The 17,909-nt window shown below is 36.9% G+C and overlaps 1 protein-coding gene across 3 annotated transcripts in view; it reads right to left on the bottom strand.

Moving 5' to 3' along the window:
• The window catches only part of ATXN10 (ataxin 10), a 173,603-nt gene that overhangs the window by 102,347 nt on the left and 53,347 nt on the right, over window positions 1-17,909 (bottom strand). For all 3 annotated transcript variants that reach the window (XM_055375381.2, XM_031005368.3, XM_063705018.1), the window contains 3 exons: window positions 12,121-12,286; window positions 2,911-3,019; window positions 1,210-1,379 (listed from right to left, as the gene is read on the bottom strand). In XM_055375381.2, the coding sequence (XP_055231356.1) occupies window positions 1,210-1,379; window positions 2,911-3,019; window positions 12,121-12,286 (445 nt within the window). The remainder of the gene's footprint in view (window positions 1-1,209; window positions 1,380-2,910; window positions 3,020-12,120; window positions 12,287-17,909) is intronic.

Genomic DNA, 17,909 nt, shown 5'->3' with positions numbered 1-17,909 from the left:
GATCAGTCCAACAGTAACTGACTGGGCTACTAACAGAAGCAGGACCTATATCCCTTATTTTTTTTTTTCTATTTTTTACTTTTTCTCATAATACTATGGGTCATAAATTCAGGAAGGACTATGCCCAGTAGGGGGGCCCTGATCTATGTGGCATCAGCTGGGCAAGTAAGAAACTGAGGATGGATCTACTCCCAAGATGGTTTCTCGCACACATCTCATGCCTTGATGTTCCTTCACTAGACCTTTCCTCTCTCCTCATTGTATCTTATCTTCCAGGGCTTTTCCATGTGTATTCAGCAACTCACAGCAAGGTGATCTCCGGGAATCTATACTTCTTACATAGTGACTGGCTTCTAAGAAGCCAGAAATAGAATCAGCTAGACCAGTTAAGGGCTATGCTACAAATGGTATAGGATCACATATTTGATTGCTCACAGCAGCCACAGGGCCTGCCCAGATTCAAGTGGATGGAGAAATAGATGCCAACCCTCGACAGGGGAGTGGCAAAGTCATACTGCAGACACACATGTACAATGCAAGACATTCTGCCACCATCTTAGAAAAATATAATCTGGCACAAATTTAATTAATATTTAACTAAGCAAATCAAATGCCACCCGAAGTAAAACTCCAGAAAAACACAGAAAGGCGAGATCAATCTGAAGCATGTGGTCCAACTGCCCTGAGATCTTTCTTACCATTCTCTCACATTCTCAATATAACTACCTTTAAGCTGTTCTGCACATAAGAGGTTTCTAAAAGCAGCCTACTAGGTCCTCAAAGACTTCATACTTAAATATTATATTCCTTTTATATCCATTTTAAAACATCTAGAAGAAAAGGCTTATGATGCTATCATCCATAAACATAGGATATAGATCTAAGCTTTGTTTTTTAAGATAATAGGCAATAATAACTAGTGTTTATTAAATATCTACTGTGTGTTAGAAATTTGTCTAGGCTCCAAAGAGCCTATATATTAACATATACATATATATATATATACACACACACACACGTGTGTGTATATGTGTGTGTGTGTGTGTGTGTGTGTGTGTGTGTGTGTGTATTCATATAAAATACATATCTCTCTATCCAAGCTACTTTCTAAGCACCTCAAGCCTTCACTCCAAAAGAGTGAATGTCTTCCAAGGACTATATTCTAAATGAAGCCATACATGTATAATACATACTAAGAAATCCTCTTACCTTGTCTTGGTTATCTTTATTCTTGTAACACAGATTTCCAATCAGACGAATGAGATGAGACTTAAACCCATCGGCCACATTGGAGATGTCACCTTCTGCTCTCACGCAACCACAATTACTGAAGATGTCTGTGGTTTCTTTTCCAGCTACATGAATCACCCGTAAAAGATCTATAACCAAAAGAGTAAACTTCATTTTCCACAGAAAAGTAACTTTTAGTATGTTGTACTAATAGTTTTCCATAAACAAATCTAATTTATTTTAATAGGCTAAAGGTAGAGCACAGAAAGCTTTATTTAAATAATGATTACAAGGCTCTTCTGCCTTTGCTTTAAAAAATGATTAGAAGGCTCTTCTGCCTTTGCTATAAATTTTTTGACTCTAGTTTTGGGGAGATAAGCCACAATGACTACCCCAACTCAGAGTTTCTATTTATCTACAAAAAAAGTTAGCTAAAAGTTTGCTAGCATCCTTCTTACAAAAAGGTTTCCAATCTCAACTTCTTTATGAAAGAACTTTTCTAATAACTTCAGTCAATGAAGTCTAAAACACAATATCTACCCATAATGATGCATATGACAGAAACCAAGAAGAGTGCTTATTTTTCCCTCATCCAACTGGCCAAATCATCAGAAGCCAGCATATGTTCTCTATACTTCACTCCAGCTACATTCAGGAGAAAGAACTTACCACTGCTCTACTCTATGAGCACCTCCAGGTAGCCAATGAAAACAGACAATCTTCCAGGAACTGCATTTCAGTGTTTCCGCATTATCTCATTTAACCCTCTCAACAAACCTATACAGGAAGGTATCACTTTCCCAATTTTATAATGAAGAAAACAACAGGCTCAGAAAAGTTGGCACCTGGCAGAGCTGGGATGGCAACCCACATCGACCCTGGCTCCAAACTCAGGCTCTTTCCATAATCACTCAAGTGTGCTAGGTTTGCAGTGTTTTATTTAAATTATCACTAAAAGCACTGTACTCAAAATACAACACTGATGAGGAATTCTAAGGATCTTCCTCTACAGCTGACTGCTAGCTCATCTATACTGCTAGACACAAAGTCATCTTTCTCAGGACACTGGTCTCCAGAGTAAGTATCATCTTTTTAAAGGAAAAAATTGCAAATAATGAACAGCAAACCTAAGCATGGCTAGCCACAAGGAACAGGTTCTACTTGAATTATTTTGCAAACAGCTTTTTAGCAAGGTTGGTAATACTTTTAACAATGGTTTCTTGTTTAAAACCTTTTTCTCCTAAGATTTGTATATATAATATGTATAAAACACCATTTCTATGTGTTCACTAAATGTAAATGGGAAAAATTTACTGCCACATTTTACAAAGCTATAGTAATATAAAACCACAATCATCATCGCAAACCTGCCTGCCCCACCTTCTTCATCACATCCTATATTGATGAAACATCTACTATATGCATAACAGGCATTGTTATCCTCACGTTACTGACAAGGAATCTTCAGTTAACAGAAGGGAAGTGGCTGAACAAACACGTGGGCTCAGGTTTATCTGGCCTGCCTGAACTGTTACAACACTGTGATTCCTCTCAAAAAAATATATTCACAAAATTCCCAAAAGTACACTGAAAATTAAGGATTTGTATTTGGATTTATATTACAGTATGACAAGCCAAAGATTTCTTAGCTAAAAATACAATGTGTGATATTTCACTCACCAATCACTCTTTCCAGCAAGCCAGGGAAAACCTGCAGATAGCCGAGCAGCTCAGTATTCGCAGTCATTTCGCACAGGACGTCGAGAAGCCTAATTGTAGCCAGTGCCTCCTAGAAAGAAAAGAAAACATAACTTTTTAGCATATTTTAAGAGAAATTATTTAACTGTTATAAATAAATGTAAGAGAATAAAATATGTCAATAAATTTAAAGAGTCTGTGCTTGTAATAAGTCAAAGAGAAAAACAAAAGTATGAAGAACAAAACAGAAGTATGAAATATGTACACGACTCATCATTTTCACTAACAGCAGACATCTGCCATCAAGAATGCAAGATTATGTGTCATTATGTGTCTTCTTGGAGCAAAGAGTCAGAAAAGTTCTTATTCAAGCAAAAAGACATTCCAACAGTGGAATAAATGTTCAAAATTACTAGCTATGTACATGACATTTATGCAAATACTTTCTTTTTAAAGCATTCCCAGCATGCAAATTCCACTTTAAAGATACAAATATCCCATAAAATACATTAATTTCTTGTCCACAGAAATCCTGTAAAATGCTGTGGTTGAAAAAACTCTGGCTTTAAGAACTTGCATAATTTCTGGGTAAATATGAACTTCTATGCAATATCTTGGTAGATTAGAAAGACAGTACTATTTGAAAATGCTACTTCACATAGCTACTAAATAATTTATCAAATACACTGCATGACCAAGAAACTACCCAGTACCAACTGCATAGCATTAAGTAATCTATACAAAAATTTTAAATGTAACTTTTGTATAGATTTTGAACCCCATTTTTAAAGTACCCATCATTTGACAAAATGTGGCAGAGATTATAAAGTTAGTCCATAAAGATAACATTCTTCACATTGGGAGGCCGAGGCCAGAAGATCACTTGAGGTCAAGAGTTCAAGATCAGCCTGGTCAATATGGTGAAATCCCATCTCTACTAAAAAAAATATAAAAATTAGCCACGCTTGGTGGTGGGTGCCTGTAATCCCAGCTACTAGGGAGGCTGAGGCAGTAGAATCATTTCAACCTAGGAGGCAGAGGTTGCAGTGAGCCAAGATCACGCCACTGGACTGTAGCCTGGGCAACAGAGCAAGACTCTGTCTCAACCAAAAAAAAAAAAAAAAAAAAAGAGATAACATTCTTCAAAAGAAAGACAAATTACTTCCCTGTTAGTTCTAAATGTGTATTTACTGTTTTCTAATTAAGAGATTTAAAGGTAATACATTAATACAGTATTCTGAAATCTCAAAATAAATAGCAAAAAACAACTCATTTTTAATGTCTTGGATCTTTAATTTTGTATCATAGCCTTCTTTTGCTAAAGAGTTAAGTGGGAAAATCTAGATTAGAAGTCTAGATTAGTAGTACCATGTTAAAACGAGTCTTGACCAACTCCATCAATTTCACAAAGCTTCATCAACCTCTTTTGTTAAAGGTGTAGTTGCCCAGATTGTTATCTTGAGATACCACTGCTCCTTCAAGAATAGACCTGGGACAGCCCATGCAAAAGGTAACCCTGGACATCTTGTCATAGCAGACAACAAAGACGCTATTACAGGCTACTAGGGTCATGTCAGAAATTCGGAATCAGAAACAACTTGATGAGGCTCCCACCGGCCAGCAATGGCACATTAAACATCAGAAAGAATTACAACGGTAACGGACTGAAAACAAATCAAGCGGTTTTAAAGCTATGGCTTCATCATGAAAATAAAACAAAACAAACCAACTCACTGGTCATCTTTGAATGATGCCACAAAACCAACTCATTACTCTGAAGATTGGTAATCAAGAGGGAAAACAATCGAGCACTTATCCTGCCTTTCTTCATCCAGTGTACCTCACAGAACCTAAGAATTGGTTAGGGAAAGTTTCTGTTTAAAAAATATTCCTGCTAATAAACAAAAAATGAACAATAATGTTAAAATGCCACCATTTTGCAACCCCTAAAGAATTCATGGATCTAGGTGATCATTAATGACTGCTAATATCACAAAGATATAACCAAGCCTCATGTGCTTCTTGATGAAAGTAGTATCATCAACAGTGAAACACTACTGCAAAAAATAAACAAAAAAAACTAACCCAAATCTGAATATGCCTCTGGAACTAATTTTCATTCACAGGAAATGCAAGGTAAAGAAGAATATGTTAAGTGCCACCCTGAAGACATACTCATCAAAATCTAAAATCTAGAAAAGTCTACAGGAAAAACAACCCAGTTTCTCCAACAAATAAGTAGCAAAGAGGAAAAAAAGAAGAGGAAAGGGGAACCTATACACTGGAGTAAAGTTATGTCAATCACTTGCAACATATGGCCCTTATGTGTAAGGTGTTTCAACAAAATAAACTTGAAAAAGATTATTAGACAATGGGGGAAATCTGAATACTATTTATTTGATAATAAATGTTATTATTAGTTATTTTAGATGTTCTCTTCATATTATACTTGTGTCTGAAAACTCCTTATCTTTTAGAGTAACTGATGAAATATGTTGGAGGCTTGATTCAGTCCACGGCAACTGGCATAAGAATGAGTGGAACTGTGGAGGAAAGAAGAATGGTGATGAAGGGGAAGCTGCTGAAGCCAGGGGATGGCATATGGAGTATAAGTACACTTTCTTCTTAGTCTATGTTTGAAATTTTCCACGTTAAAATGACAGAAATAAAATTAGAGGTTGGAAGAGATGAACTGGAAGTCTCCTTCCAGCTCTTAAATTCTATGATATTAACTAAAATAAACCTAAAAGAAAATTAATCTATCCCCACCTAACACATTCACAATTTTAGTCATTAAAATCATTTTATTAATAAAGTGTTTCTAATGAGCATCTGGAAATTAGTAACGAAAGAACAGCCAGGAAAAATTACTGTCTTAAAAAATAAGATTAATGAGTAAAATGCCCTTCCAGATATTTAAAAGTCTTATGAAACTAATATTAATTAAATCAGGCACTAGGGCAAAAAAAAAAAAAAAAAAAAAAAAGACAAGCAAATGAAGGGAACATCGTGAAAGATTTTGAAGTGAGCAAAAAAAAAAAGATTAGTCTCCTGTCTAGCTCACCTGTCTCAGTTAACACTGTCATTTTGTATCTTTGAGCAATTTTACAGCTTTGTAAGTTACAGAAAACTTACATTAATACAGAATTATTCCTGTCCATTAAAATGCAAATTAGTTATATCTGCCTGGACTGCAACTACTTTGTCGATAGATCAGTTTTTGCATTTTTTTGTATGTTCATTTCGGTGTTCCTTTATGGCATATAAACACATACCTCTCTGAATTCTCCCTTTTCCAGTTGTTAACATCTTACTGGTTCCCTCCAATTTGTTTGGAGGGAACCAGTAATTGATCCAAATAAATAAAAGAATTTAGGTTATGATATAGGTAGGTGGGAGGATCCTCAAGCCCAGGAGTTGGAGAATATAGCGAGCTACGATTGCACCACTACGCTCCAGCCTGGGGAACAGGGCGAGACCCTGTCTCAATTAAAAAAAAAAAATTAGTGGAAAGGATAAGATTATTCACTAAATGGTACTGAAATAATAACAGATAACATTTAGGGAACATTAACTATGTACCAATCTGCATATTAAATGTTTATATTAAAATACAACCTGGCCGGGCACGGTGGCCCATGCCTATAATCCTAGCACTTTGGGAGCCCAGGGCGGGTGGATCACCCAAAGTCGGGAGTTCAAGACCAGCCTGGCCAACAAGGTGAAACCCCATCTCTACTAAAAATACAAAAATTAGCCGGACATGGTGGTGGGTGCCTGCAGCTACACAGGAGGCTGAGGCAGGAGAATCGCTTGAACCTGGGAGACGGAGGTTGCAGTGAGCCAAGACCACACCTCTGCATTCCAGCCTGGGCAACAGAGCAAGACTCTATCTCAAAATAGTAATAATAATAATAATAATAATATAACCCATTTCAAGAAAAAGAAGGGCAGAGAGAGGCTGAGTAACTTTTCCAAGATCATATACCTGTAACAGAAGAAATCAAGATTCAAACCCAGTCAGTCTCACACCAAAAGATTTTATAATCTTGGATAGTCAAAAGACATAAATAATTCATTTGGATCCATAACTCACTCCTTACTCAAAAATAAATTCTAGATAAATAAAAAATGAGAACTAAGTACTGAAAGAACTAGACTATGTAGGTTTGTATTTCCACAATCTAAGTGGAGAATTTACTTAAAAAACAAACAAACAAAAATCTTCTTGGCTGTCAGTTGTCAAAAAAAAAAAAAAAATCCAGAGGCCAGAAGGATAAAATTGATAACCTCAACTAGATTAAACACAAACAAAAAACGACTACAAGGCTAACAGAACATCAGAAATAAATTCAAACAAAAATTACGTAAACAATAGTTTATTGTATGTATGACAGAAAGATTAATTTCCAGAAAATGCTTTTTAATAAATGCATTTTAAAGAGTAACCTAATATGCAAAAACAAACATAATGGTCACTGAAAAACATTAACGAGAAATAGTAATTAAATCATATCTGCAAAAGGCAACTTGTGCAATCTTGTGTTGCACTGATGTGCAACTTAGAAATCTCTCTAAAGTTTTTAAATACACATAATTCTTCAACCCAGCAATTCAACTCCAGGAATTTATAATCTTAGATTTACTTATCCGAAATTTGTACAAGGATGTTCACTATAACATTATTTGTAAAGGTTAAAAGAAAAAAAAAGCAACCTGAAAGCAGCTGAAAAGTGTATAGGGAACAAATGAAAAAATTATGATGAGTCTATATAGTTAAATATTATTCAACTATTAAAAACATACAATGAATATACACATGCTAAAGTGCAAAGATGTACAACTTACATCATAAGTAAAAACAGCAAGTTGAAGAATAGTGCAAAAAATGAAAACAAAAAACAAATAGGTGTGTATATACAAAAAAAGACCTTTGAAAAGAAAACAAAAAAAAAAAAGGATATGCAGATCTATAGAAAACAAATGGAGGCTGGGCAAAAAGGGGAAAACTTTGTAACTTTTTTTTTTTTTTAAGATGGGAGTCTTGCTCTGTCGCCCAGGCTGAAGTGCAATGGCACAGTCTTGGTTCACAGCAACCTCCGCCTCCCAGGTTCACGTGATTCTCTGCCTCCGCCTCCCGAGTAGCTGGGACAGCCTCCCGAGTAGCTGGATTACAGGCGTCCGCCACCACACCCGGCTAATTTTTGTATTTTTAGTAGAGACGGGGTCTCACCATGTTAGTCAGGCTGGTCTCAAACTCCTGACCTCAGGCTATCCGCCCACCTCGACCTCCTAAAGTGCTGGGATTACAGGTATGAGCCACCACGCCTGGCTGAAACTTTGTAACTTTATGTTTCACTGACTTCAGCTTAAATAATTTTTAACAACAAAGCAAGCATTATTTGCATAATACAAAAATTTAAGCCCTTAATATGTGGAAAAAATACACTATTTATTGTAGAATATGTATTAAATATGTATTATGTAATTAAATATGTAATACCTACTGCATAACAGGTACTACAGTATGGCCTAAACTGGGGTTGCAAAGATTAAAACAGAATGCAAATCCCACAACCTGGCAACAATTATTGTAATATATGGATATCAGAAAATACAAAGCTAAAAGGAATGTTTTTTGAGCTTTCAGAGAAAAGGCAAGGCTTGCTACAAGTGAACAAGATTCTGAACTGACAAAAATATATCAAAAACTGGAAACAAGTATACAAAATATATCAAAAGACAGGAATAAGTACATTAACATGAGAATCCAAAACTATTTTTATAAAGAAACGTATTAAGAAAACCTTGGGATTTTAAAGCCAAACAATTACATAAATTAAAAAACACACGCTATAAATACAACTGTTTCCATTCTCACTTTTCAGTCATAGTATTGAGAACTTTATTGAATATCCATCTTGTCCTAAAAAGATCACCAATGAGTAAATGCAGTGGTTTGGCAGAAGAATGGCTGGGGTGGAAGAGGCAGGTGGAAAACCCTGATTTGTAGCATTTGCTGGTTTCCATGGCACAACTACTTCCACCATGGATGATTTCAAGGTACCAACAATTTAACAATCAGCTCACAAATTTCTAAGCACTTAATAATCAACTCTTAGAAGTCACCACAGGCCAGCTCCAGTATAGCACTTGGTCTTTGGCATATTTAAATACTGGCAAAGGGGTCCTCTTTAAAAAAAAAAAAAAAGTATGACATATGTGCATTAATACGCACAAGTCATAAATGTATAGCTCAATAAACTTCCAAAAGTAAATTAATTTGGCTTTGCAAAAGAAAACTGCCTACAATTTTTTCTTTTTTTTTTTGGAGACAGGATCTCACTCTTCCCCAGGCTGGAATGCAGTAGCGCAATCACAACTCACTGCAGCCTCAATCTTCTGGGCTTAGGCAAGCCTCCCATCTCAGCCTCACCAGTGGCTAGGACCACAGGCACACACCACCACACCCAGCTAATTCTTTGTTTTTTTTGTACAGATGGAGTCTCCTTATGTTGCCCAGGCTGGTCTCCAACTCCTGGGCTTAAGCAATCCTCCCACGCCTTGGCGTCCCAAAGTATTGGGATTACGGGCATGAGCCACTGTTCCCAGTCTACAACTTTCCATTCCATTAATATACAAAAATACTTCCCATCTTGGAGAAAAAAGTCCGAAGGAAAAATAGAAGTTTTCCTAAATATGAAAAGTTACACCAGGAATTTCTCACTACAGTACTGAAATCACCTATATTTTAAACAGAAGTGCCTTGAAAAGTTTAAAGCTGTGATCTGTCTTTTCTCTGTCTCTTAGAGAATTTTTAAAACTTTTCTTAAGCACGACTCACTGCTCCTCCTGCTGGAAACAACGGCAAATCTATCTCCAGAAAGTAAACGCAAGCCCCTGAATAAAGACCTTTCTTTCCTATCACAGAAAATGAGAACTAAAGTAACGAAATGATTAGTAAGACCTAACATGGTCTATATGACAAAGCACAGAAAATCAATATCAAAATGGTCCTGAATGAAAGTATATTCACAAAAAAGGAAATACACTCTCGTGGGCGAGCAGTCATAGCCATGAGCTGCATTTACAACAGGAGTTAACAGTTTCACAGTATCGGATCACATTCTCTACATTCCCGCCTGTGGACAGTGGATGAGTATCCACTCTGGATTCCAATCCCTCTCCTCCAGTGTCGCCCATTTGCCAACAGTGATTCCAGCATCAATTACTCCCTCTCTACCTGACCATTCATATCAGCATACAAAGGAACTCTCTATCATCTTTTATTGTTTAAATCAGCTTTATTGAGATATAATATACATGCAACGAAATACACCCACCTTAAGCATACAGTACAAAGTTGTGTCAAGGTACACAGCTAAGTGCCACATTCTACTATTCAGAAAGTTCCCTCGTGTTCCCCTGCAATCAATTCCACTCATTCATTTCCAGACCCAGGTGACATCTGATCTATTTTCTGTCATGACCGATATATCTGGCCTGCTACAGAATCCCACGGAAATGGAATCAGCCAGCATGTTTTCTAGTCTGTCTGGCTTCTCTCCCTCAGCACTTCTGAGATTCTTCCCTGTTGTATCACAAGTGCATCCCTTTTTACAGCTCAGTGGTCCAGAGAAAGAACAATTCTAACTTTATGACAGAAGAAAGGGAGAATAGATAAAAACAGGAAGTTTTGAAGTAAAGACAAGGGATAGAGAATTAACATAAGCTCCCTTCCACGCCCTGATAAAACAAGACCTGAATGATCTAAGGTAGGCTTAAGGAGAATAAAAAATAGTTTAAATAATTAACCAGGACGGTATACAACCAGGAATCTCCTATAAAAAGAGAAGAAGCAAACTGTCTAGAAAGCAGTTTGGAAGTATGTATCATGAGCTTTAAACATGTGATATCCTTATACATAGCAATTTCACTTCTAAGATTATGTCCTAGGATAACAGCTGTGGAAATGTGCAAAGATGTAACTATAAAGGCATGTACTACAGTATTATCTAAAATAAGTAGAAATAAGAACAACCTACTGCCAGATGTGGTGGCTTATGCCAGTAATCCCAGCACCTTGGCAGGCCGAGGCAGGCAGATCACATGAAGTCAGGAGTTCAAGACCAGCCTGGCCAATATGCCGAAACCCTGTCTCTACCAAAAATACAAAAATTATCTGGGCATGGTGGTGGTGTGCACCTATAATCCCAGTTATTTCGGTAGCCAAGACAGTAGAATTGACTGAACCCAGGAGGCAGAGGTTGCAGTGAGTCAAGATTGTGCTCCAGCCTGGGCGACAGAGCAAAGCTTTGTCTCAAAACAAACAAACAAACAAACAAACAAATAACCTAAATGTCCAACTACAGGGATTTGGACACATAAATAGGAAATTCTTTACTTGAAATGTTATGTTGGCTTTTTTTTTTTTTTTTGAGACAAGGGTCTCACTGCATCACCCGGGCTGGAGTGCAGTGGGGCAATCATGGCTCACCGCAGCCTCAACCTCCTGGGCTCAAGTGACCCTCCCACCTCAGCCTCCCAAGTAGCTGGGTCTATAGGCATGTGCCACTATGTCCAGTTAATTTTTGTATTTTTTACAGAGATGGGGTTTCATCATGTTGCCCAGGGTGATCTGGAATTCCTGGGCTCAAGCGATCCTCCCGCCTTGGCCTCCCAAAGAAGTGGGGTTACAGGTGTGAGGCACCGTGCCCAGCCTATGTTGGCATTTATTTAAAAAGACATTTACAATGTATTATTTATTTATTCATTCAGCAAATATTTGTTCAGTGCCTACCATATACATAGTACTATGGACACAACAGTCAAAATTTCTGCCCTCCTAGAGCTTACATTCCGAAGAAAAAATGGGAACCTGCAAACAGAAGGCACAGAAAGGCTCCACCTTTAATAGATACATATGTGCACATGTCTATGTCTGTGTGCATGTATCTGATGTCATCTGTCTAGAAAATTAACCAGAATTTGCCTAAGTCATTGACTCTGGGTGGTAGGAATAAGGACACTGTTTTCCCTTATCTAAATTTTCTAACTATTCTCATATATGGATACATTACTTACATAATATTTTTTAAAGCTTTTAAAAAAGAATTCTCATACAGGACTTGGCTGAGTTAGAAAATCTGTCCATTCTCTTTTACCCGAGATTGGGAAATCTGCCTCCCTTACCTCATCATCAGGAGGCTCCTCAGAGGCCAGCTTGAGCACAGTCTTGCACTGATCCACAAAGGTGCTTGCAATCAACTCAGCATGCCGCAAAAACACAGGGATGTCATCCTTGGTGAGTGGCTCATCACTGGTTATCTTGGCTATCATAAGGTCTAACAGTGTAACTCTGTAAAACATAAAGGATTTCTGCATGAATCTATAATACTTAAATTATACAATGCTAAAAATACCTAGGAAAGCAACTTTAAGGGAATATTATTATTTTAAATTCCTTACCTTGCTTCTAATGTCTAGCCAGGAAAAACATGAATAAAGTTAATCTTCATCAATCACCTATTTTTTAAATTCTTCGTTTCTTTGATGTGTCTTGGCCACAGAAACTAGAATTGCTTAATGCACCTTTTGTGTCCATTACTTTCAACGTTAAAATAATTGGACACTTTAGACATGCTCAGTTTTTTGTATGAACACATCGACGACACTAGCAACAGCAAAGTGAAATGGGCTAACATTCATTCACTATTTTCTACGGAGCTAAGCATGTTACACACATTGTATCACTTAATCCTCACAAAAACTCCATGAGGCAGGTACTGCCATTAGTTTCACATTAAAGGTGGGTAAATAAGGCTTGGTGAGGTTAATTAACTTGTCCAGTGTCACAAAACCACTGAGAGTCTAAGCTAGGATTCAACCTGTGCCCTGAGCCAGGTGCTTTAACCACTCATTTGATAGTCTTTACTGTGAAACTTTACTATTTATTTTAGTTTACACAAACACAAATCTGAAGACCAAGACTGTGCCATTTTTACGTCAATATATAAGTTACCAAATAAATATTTCTTTTCAACCATCTCTTTCCTTCTCCTAGGAAAAATGAATCACACATAGGTCAATCTGTCTAGCATAAATCAATTAGCACATTTGCTCAAAATTACATTTTGATTTGGGATTATATGTATAATTCTAATTTCTATAGAAGAAAGGGTACGAACATCTAAACTGCTTATTAGCAAATAAGGGTAAATACACTCAAATTAGGCATGGGACACTTCTTACCAAGAAAAAAATTTAAATTATTTACTGCTTCAAGTAAGAAATAAAACTATACCAAACACTTCCTGTACTGTGGCCAAATGATGGGAAATATCATCAGTCTGGAAAAATCACCTACAGACCTTAGCAATTTTCAAAACTCCTAAAACGTCAGATTTCTTGTGACAATAATTAATCCAAAATAAAACAAATACACGGTCCACTCAGTTGAGCACAGTATTAGAGAATTTCTGTTTTCCCTTATTTATATATAATCTTTAAAAATAAATTGAGGCTAAAAGTTCTAAAGCTTGAAATAAAAGGTCAACAGGCACCAGCATGGAACCTCTTGAAAGCACAAAATGCACCTATAAAACAGTAACACAATGGAGAACACAAAATATCCAGTTAACAATCAACATGATGGCTGGGATAGTACCTCACATCTCAGTATTCACACTGAATATAAATCATCTAAATGCTCCACTTAAAAGATACAGATTGGCAGAATGGATTAAAAAAAAAAATCACAAACCAAATACCTGCTGTCTTCAAGAGACTCACCTAAAACATAAGGAGTCTTACAGAATCAAAGGGGGTGGAAAAAGATATTTCATGCAAATGGAAACTGAAAGCGAGCAGAACAGCTCTTATGTCAGATAAAATAGACTTTAAAGCAACAACAGTAAAAAAAAGACAAAGAAGGTCATTATATGATGATAAAAGGATTGAGCCAACACGAAGATATTATAATCCTAAATATATATGCACCTAACTCTGAAGCTCCCAGATTCACAAAACAGTTACTAGACCTAAGAAAAGACAGACCACTTGGCAGGCCACAAAGCAAGTCGCAATTAATTTTTTAAAAATCAAAATATATTGGCTGGGTGTGGTGGCTCACACCTGAAATCCCAGTACTTTGGGAGGCCAAGGATAGGGGATCACCTGAGATCAGGCATTCGAGACCAGCCTGGCCAACATGGTGAAACCCTATCTCTACTAAAAATACAAAAACAACTAGCCAGCCGTGGTGGCAGGGGCCTGTAATCCAGCTACTCAGGAGGCTGAGGCGGAAGAATCACTTGAACCCAGGAGGCAGAGGTTACAGTAAGCCGAGATCGTGCCACTGCACCCCAGCCTGGGCAACAGAGCGAGACTCAGTCTCGATAGATAGATAGATAGATAGATAGATAGATAGATAGATAGATAGATATAGATAGATAGATAGACAGACAGATAGAACTATATCAAGTATCTTCTCAGCCCACAATAGAATAAAACTAGAAATCAATTCCAAAAGGAACCCTCAAAACTACATAAATACATGGAAATTAAACAAGCTGCTCCTGCACGATTTGGGGGTTAACAATGAAATCAAGAGGGACATTTAAAAGTTATTCAAAATAAATGATAACACAGATATAATTTATCAAAACTTCTGGGATACAGCAAAAGCAGTGCTAAAAGGAAAGTTTACAGTGCTAAATGCCTACATCGAAAAGTCTGAAAGACCACAAGTGGACAATCTAACATCATACCTCAAAGAACTAGAGAAACAGAACCAACTAGGCCAGGTGTGGTGGCTTACAACTGTAATCCCAGCACTTTGGGAGGCAAAGGCAGGAGGATTGCTTAGCCCAAAAGTTTGAGACTAGCCTGGGCGACACGGTGAAATACTGTCTCTACAAAATATTAAAAAATTAGTCAGGCATGGTGGTGCATGCCTGTAGTCCCAGCTACTTGGGAGGCTGAGATGGGAGGATCACTTCAGCCCAGGAAGGTCAAGGCTGCAGTGATCGTGCCACTGCACACCAGCCTAGGTGACACAGCACGACCCTGTCTCAAGAAGAACAAGCCAAACCCAAAGCTAGCAAAAGAAAAAGAAATAACAAAGATCAGAGCAGAACTAAATGAAATCGAAACAAAAGATCAAAATATAAAAGTTGGTTCTTTGAAAAAATAAATAAAATCGATAGACCATTAGCTAGATTAATCAAGAAGAGAGAAAATTCAAATTAGCTCAAATAGAAATGGAAATGGAGACATTATGGCTGGCACCACAGAAATACAGAAGACCATTTAAGGACACTATGAATACCTTTGTGCAAACAAACAAGAAAATTTAGAGGAAATGAACAAATCTCTGGAAACGTACAACCCTCCTAGCTTGAATCAGAAAGAAATAGGAGGTCTGAACAGACCAGTAACAACCAGTGAGATTGAATCAATAACAAAAATTGCCAAAAAAACAAAAAACCCAGGGCCAGACGGATACATGGCCAAATTCCACCAGACATTCAAAGAACTGGCACCAATCATACTGAAACTATTCCAAAAGGTTGAGAAAGAGAGAATCCTACCTAACTCTAACCTAATTCACTCTATGAAGCCAGTATCACTCTGATACCAAAAGCAGTAAAGGACATAACAAAAAAAGAAAACCACAGACCAATATCCCTGATGAACATCAGATGTAAAAATCCTCAACAAAATACTAGAAAACTGAATCCATCGGCACAGCAAAAAGATAATTCACCATGATCAAGTGGGTTTCATTTTAGGATGTAGGGATGGTTCAACATACCCAAGTACATGTGACTCATCACATAAACACAATTAAAAACAAAAAAAATATGATCATCCCAATAGACGCAGAAAAAACGTTCAACAAAATCCAGCATCCCTTTATGATAAAAATCTGGGCATAGAAGGAACATACCTCAAAATAGTAAAAGCCACACATGACAAACCCATAGCCAACCTCATACTTAATGGGGAAAAAGATGAAAGCATTGCCCCTAAGAACTGGAACAAGACAAGGATGTCCACTTTCACCACTTCTATTCAGTATAACACTGGAAGGTCTAGCCAGAACAATCAGGGAAGAGAAATAAACAAAGGGCATCCAAATTGGAAAAAAGGAAGGCAAACTATCTCTGTTTGCCAATGATATGATCATATACCTAGAAAACCCTAAAGACTTTACCGAAAGACTCCTAGATTTGATCAATGAATTCAGTAAAGTCTCAGGTAACAAAAGCAATGTACACAAATCAGTAGCACTGGTATACATCAACAATAACTAAGCTGAGAAACAAATCAAGAACACAGTCCCTTTTAAAATAGCTGCAAAAAAAAAAAAAAAATCAAATGCCTGGAAATATACTTAACCAAGAAGGTGAAAGATCTCTACAAGGAAAACTATAAAACATGGCTGAAAGAAATCACAGATGACACAAACTAATGGAAATACATCCCATGCTCATGGATTAGAAGAATCAATACTATTAAAATGATCATATGCCCAAAGCAATATATAGATTCAATGCAATTCCTATCAAAATACCAACATCATTTTTCATACAATTAGAAAAAATAATCCTAAAATTCATATGGAACCAAAAAAGAGCCCAAATATCCAAAGCAATCTTAAGCAAAAAGAACAATTCTAAGGCATCACATTACTCCAACTTCAAATTATACTACAAGGCTACAGTAACCAAAACAGGATTGTACTGATATAAAGCTAGATATACAGACCAATACAACAGAATAAAAACACCAGAAATAAGGCCAAATACTTACAATCAACTAACTTTCCATAAAAGCATACAAAAACATAAACTGGGGAAAGAACCTCCTATTCAATAAATGGTTCTGGGAAAACTGGATAGCCACAGGTAGAAAAACGAAACTAGATCTCTCACCATATACAAAAATCAACTTGAGATGGATCAAAGATTTAAATCTAGACCAGAAACCATAAAAATTCTAGCAGAAAACCTAGGAAAAACTTTATGACATTGTCAAAGGCAAAGCATTTATGACTAAGATCCCAAAGGCAAATGGAACAAAAACTAAATAAATGGGACCTAGTTAAACTAAAATGCATCTGCACAGCAGAAGAAATAATCATCAGAGTAAACAGACAACCAACAGAATGGGAGAAAACATTTGCAACTATGCATCTGACGAAGAACTAATATCCAGAATCTACAAGGAACGCAAACAAATCAGTGAGAAAAAAACAAATAATTCCATCAAAAAGTGGGCAAATGACATGAATAGGCATTTTCCAAAAGAAGATCTACAAATGGCCAACAAACATGAAAAAATGCTCAACATCACTAGTCATCAGGGAAATGCAAATTAAAACCACGAGATGCCACCTTAACCTGTCAGAGTGGCCATTATTAAAAAGTCAAAAAAAACAACAGATGTTGCCATGGATGTAGTGAAAAAGGAACGCATATACAATGCTGGGGGGAAAGTAAAATAGTACAACCTTTACGGAAAATAGTATGGGGACTTCTCAAAGAACTAAAAGTAGACCTACCATTCAATCCAGCAATCCCACTACTGGGTATCTACCCAAAGGAAAAGACACCTGCACGCGTATGTTTATCACAGAACAATTCACAATTGCAAAGATATAGAACCAATCTAAGTACCCATCAACTGATGAATGAACAAAGAAAACGTGATATATATATATATACACAATGGAATACTACTCAACCATAAAAAAGAATGAAATAATGTCTTATGCAGCAACTTGGATGGAGCTGGAAGCCTTTTTTTTTTTTTTTTTTTTTTTTTTTTTTGAGACAGGGTCTCACTCTATCACCTAGGCTGGAGTGCAGTAGCGTGATCTCACTGACACCTCCGTCTCCCAGGTTCAAGCAATTCTCATGCCTCAGCCTCCCCGAGTAGCTGGGATAACAGGCATGCGCCACCACGCCTGGCTAATT

Source organism: Gorilla gorilla, chromosome 23, assembly GCF_029281585.2.
Source record: "Gorilla gorilla gorilla isolate KB3781 chromosome 23, NHGRI_mGorGor1-v2.1_pri, whole genome shotgun sequence".
Taxonomy (NCBI): Eukaryota; Metazoa; Chordata; class Mammalia; order Primates; family Hominidae; genus Gorilla; species Gorilla gorilla.
Note: the sequence above shows the minus strand (reverse complement) of the source record. Positions and strands in the feature narration are given on the sequence as shown.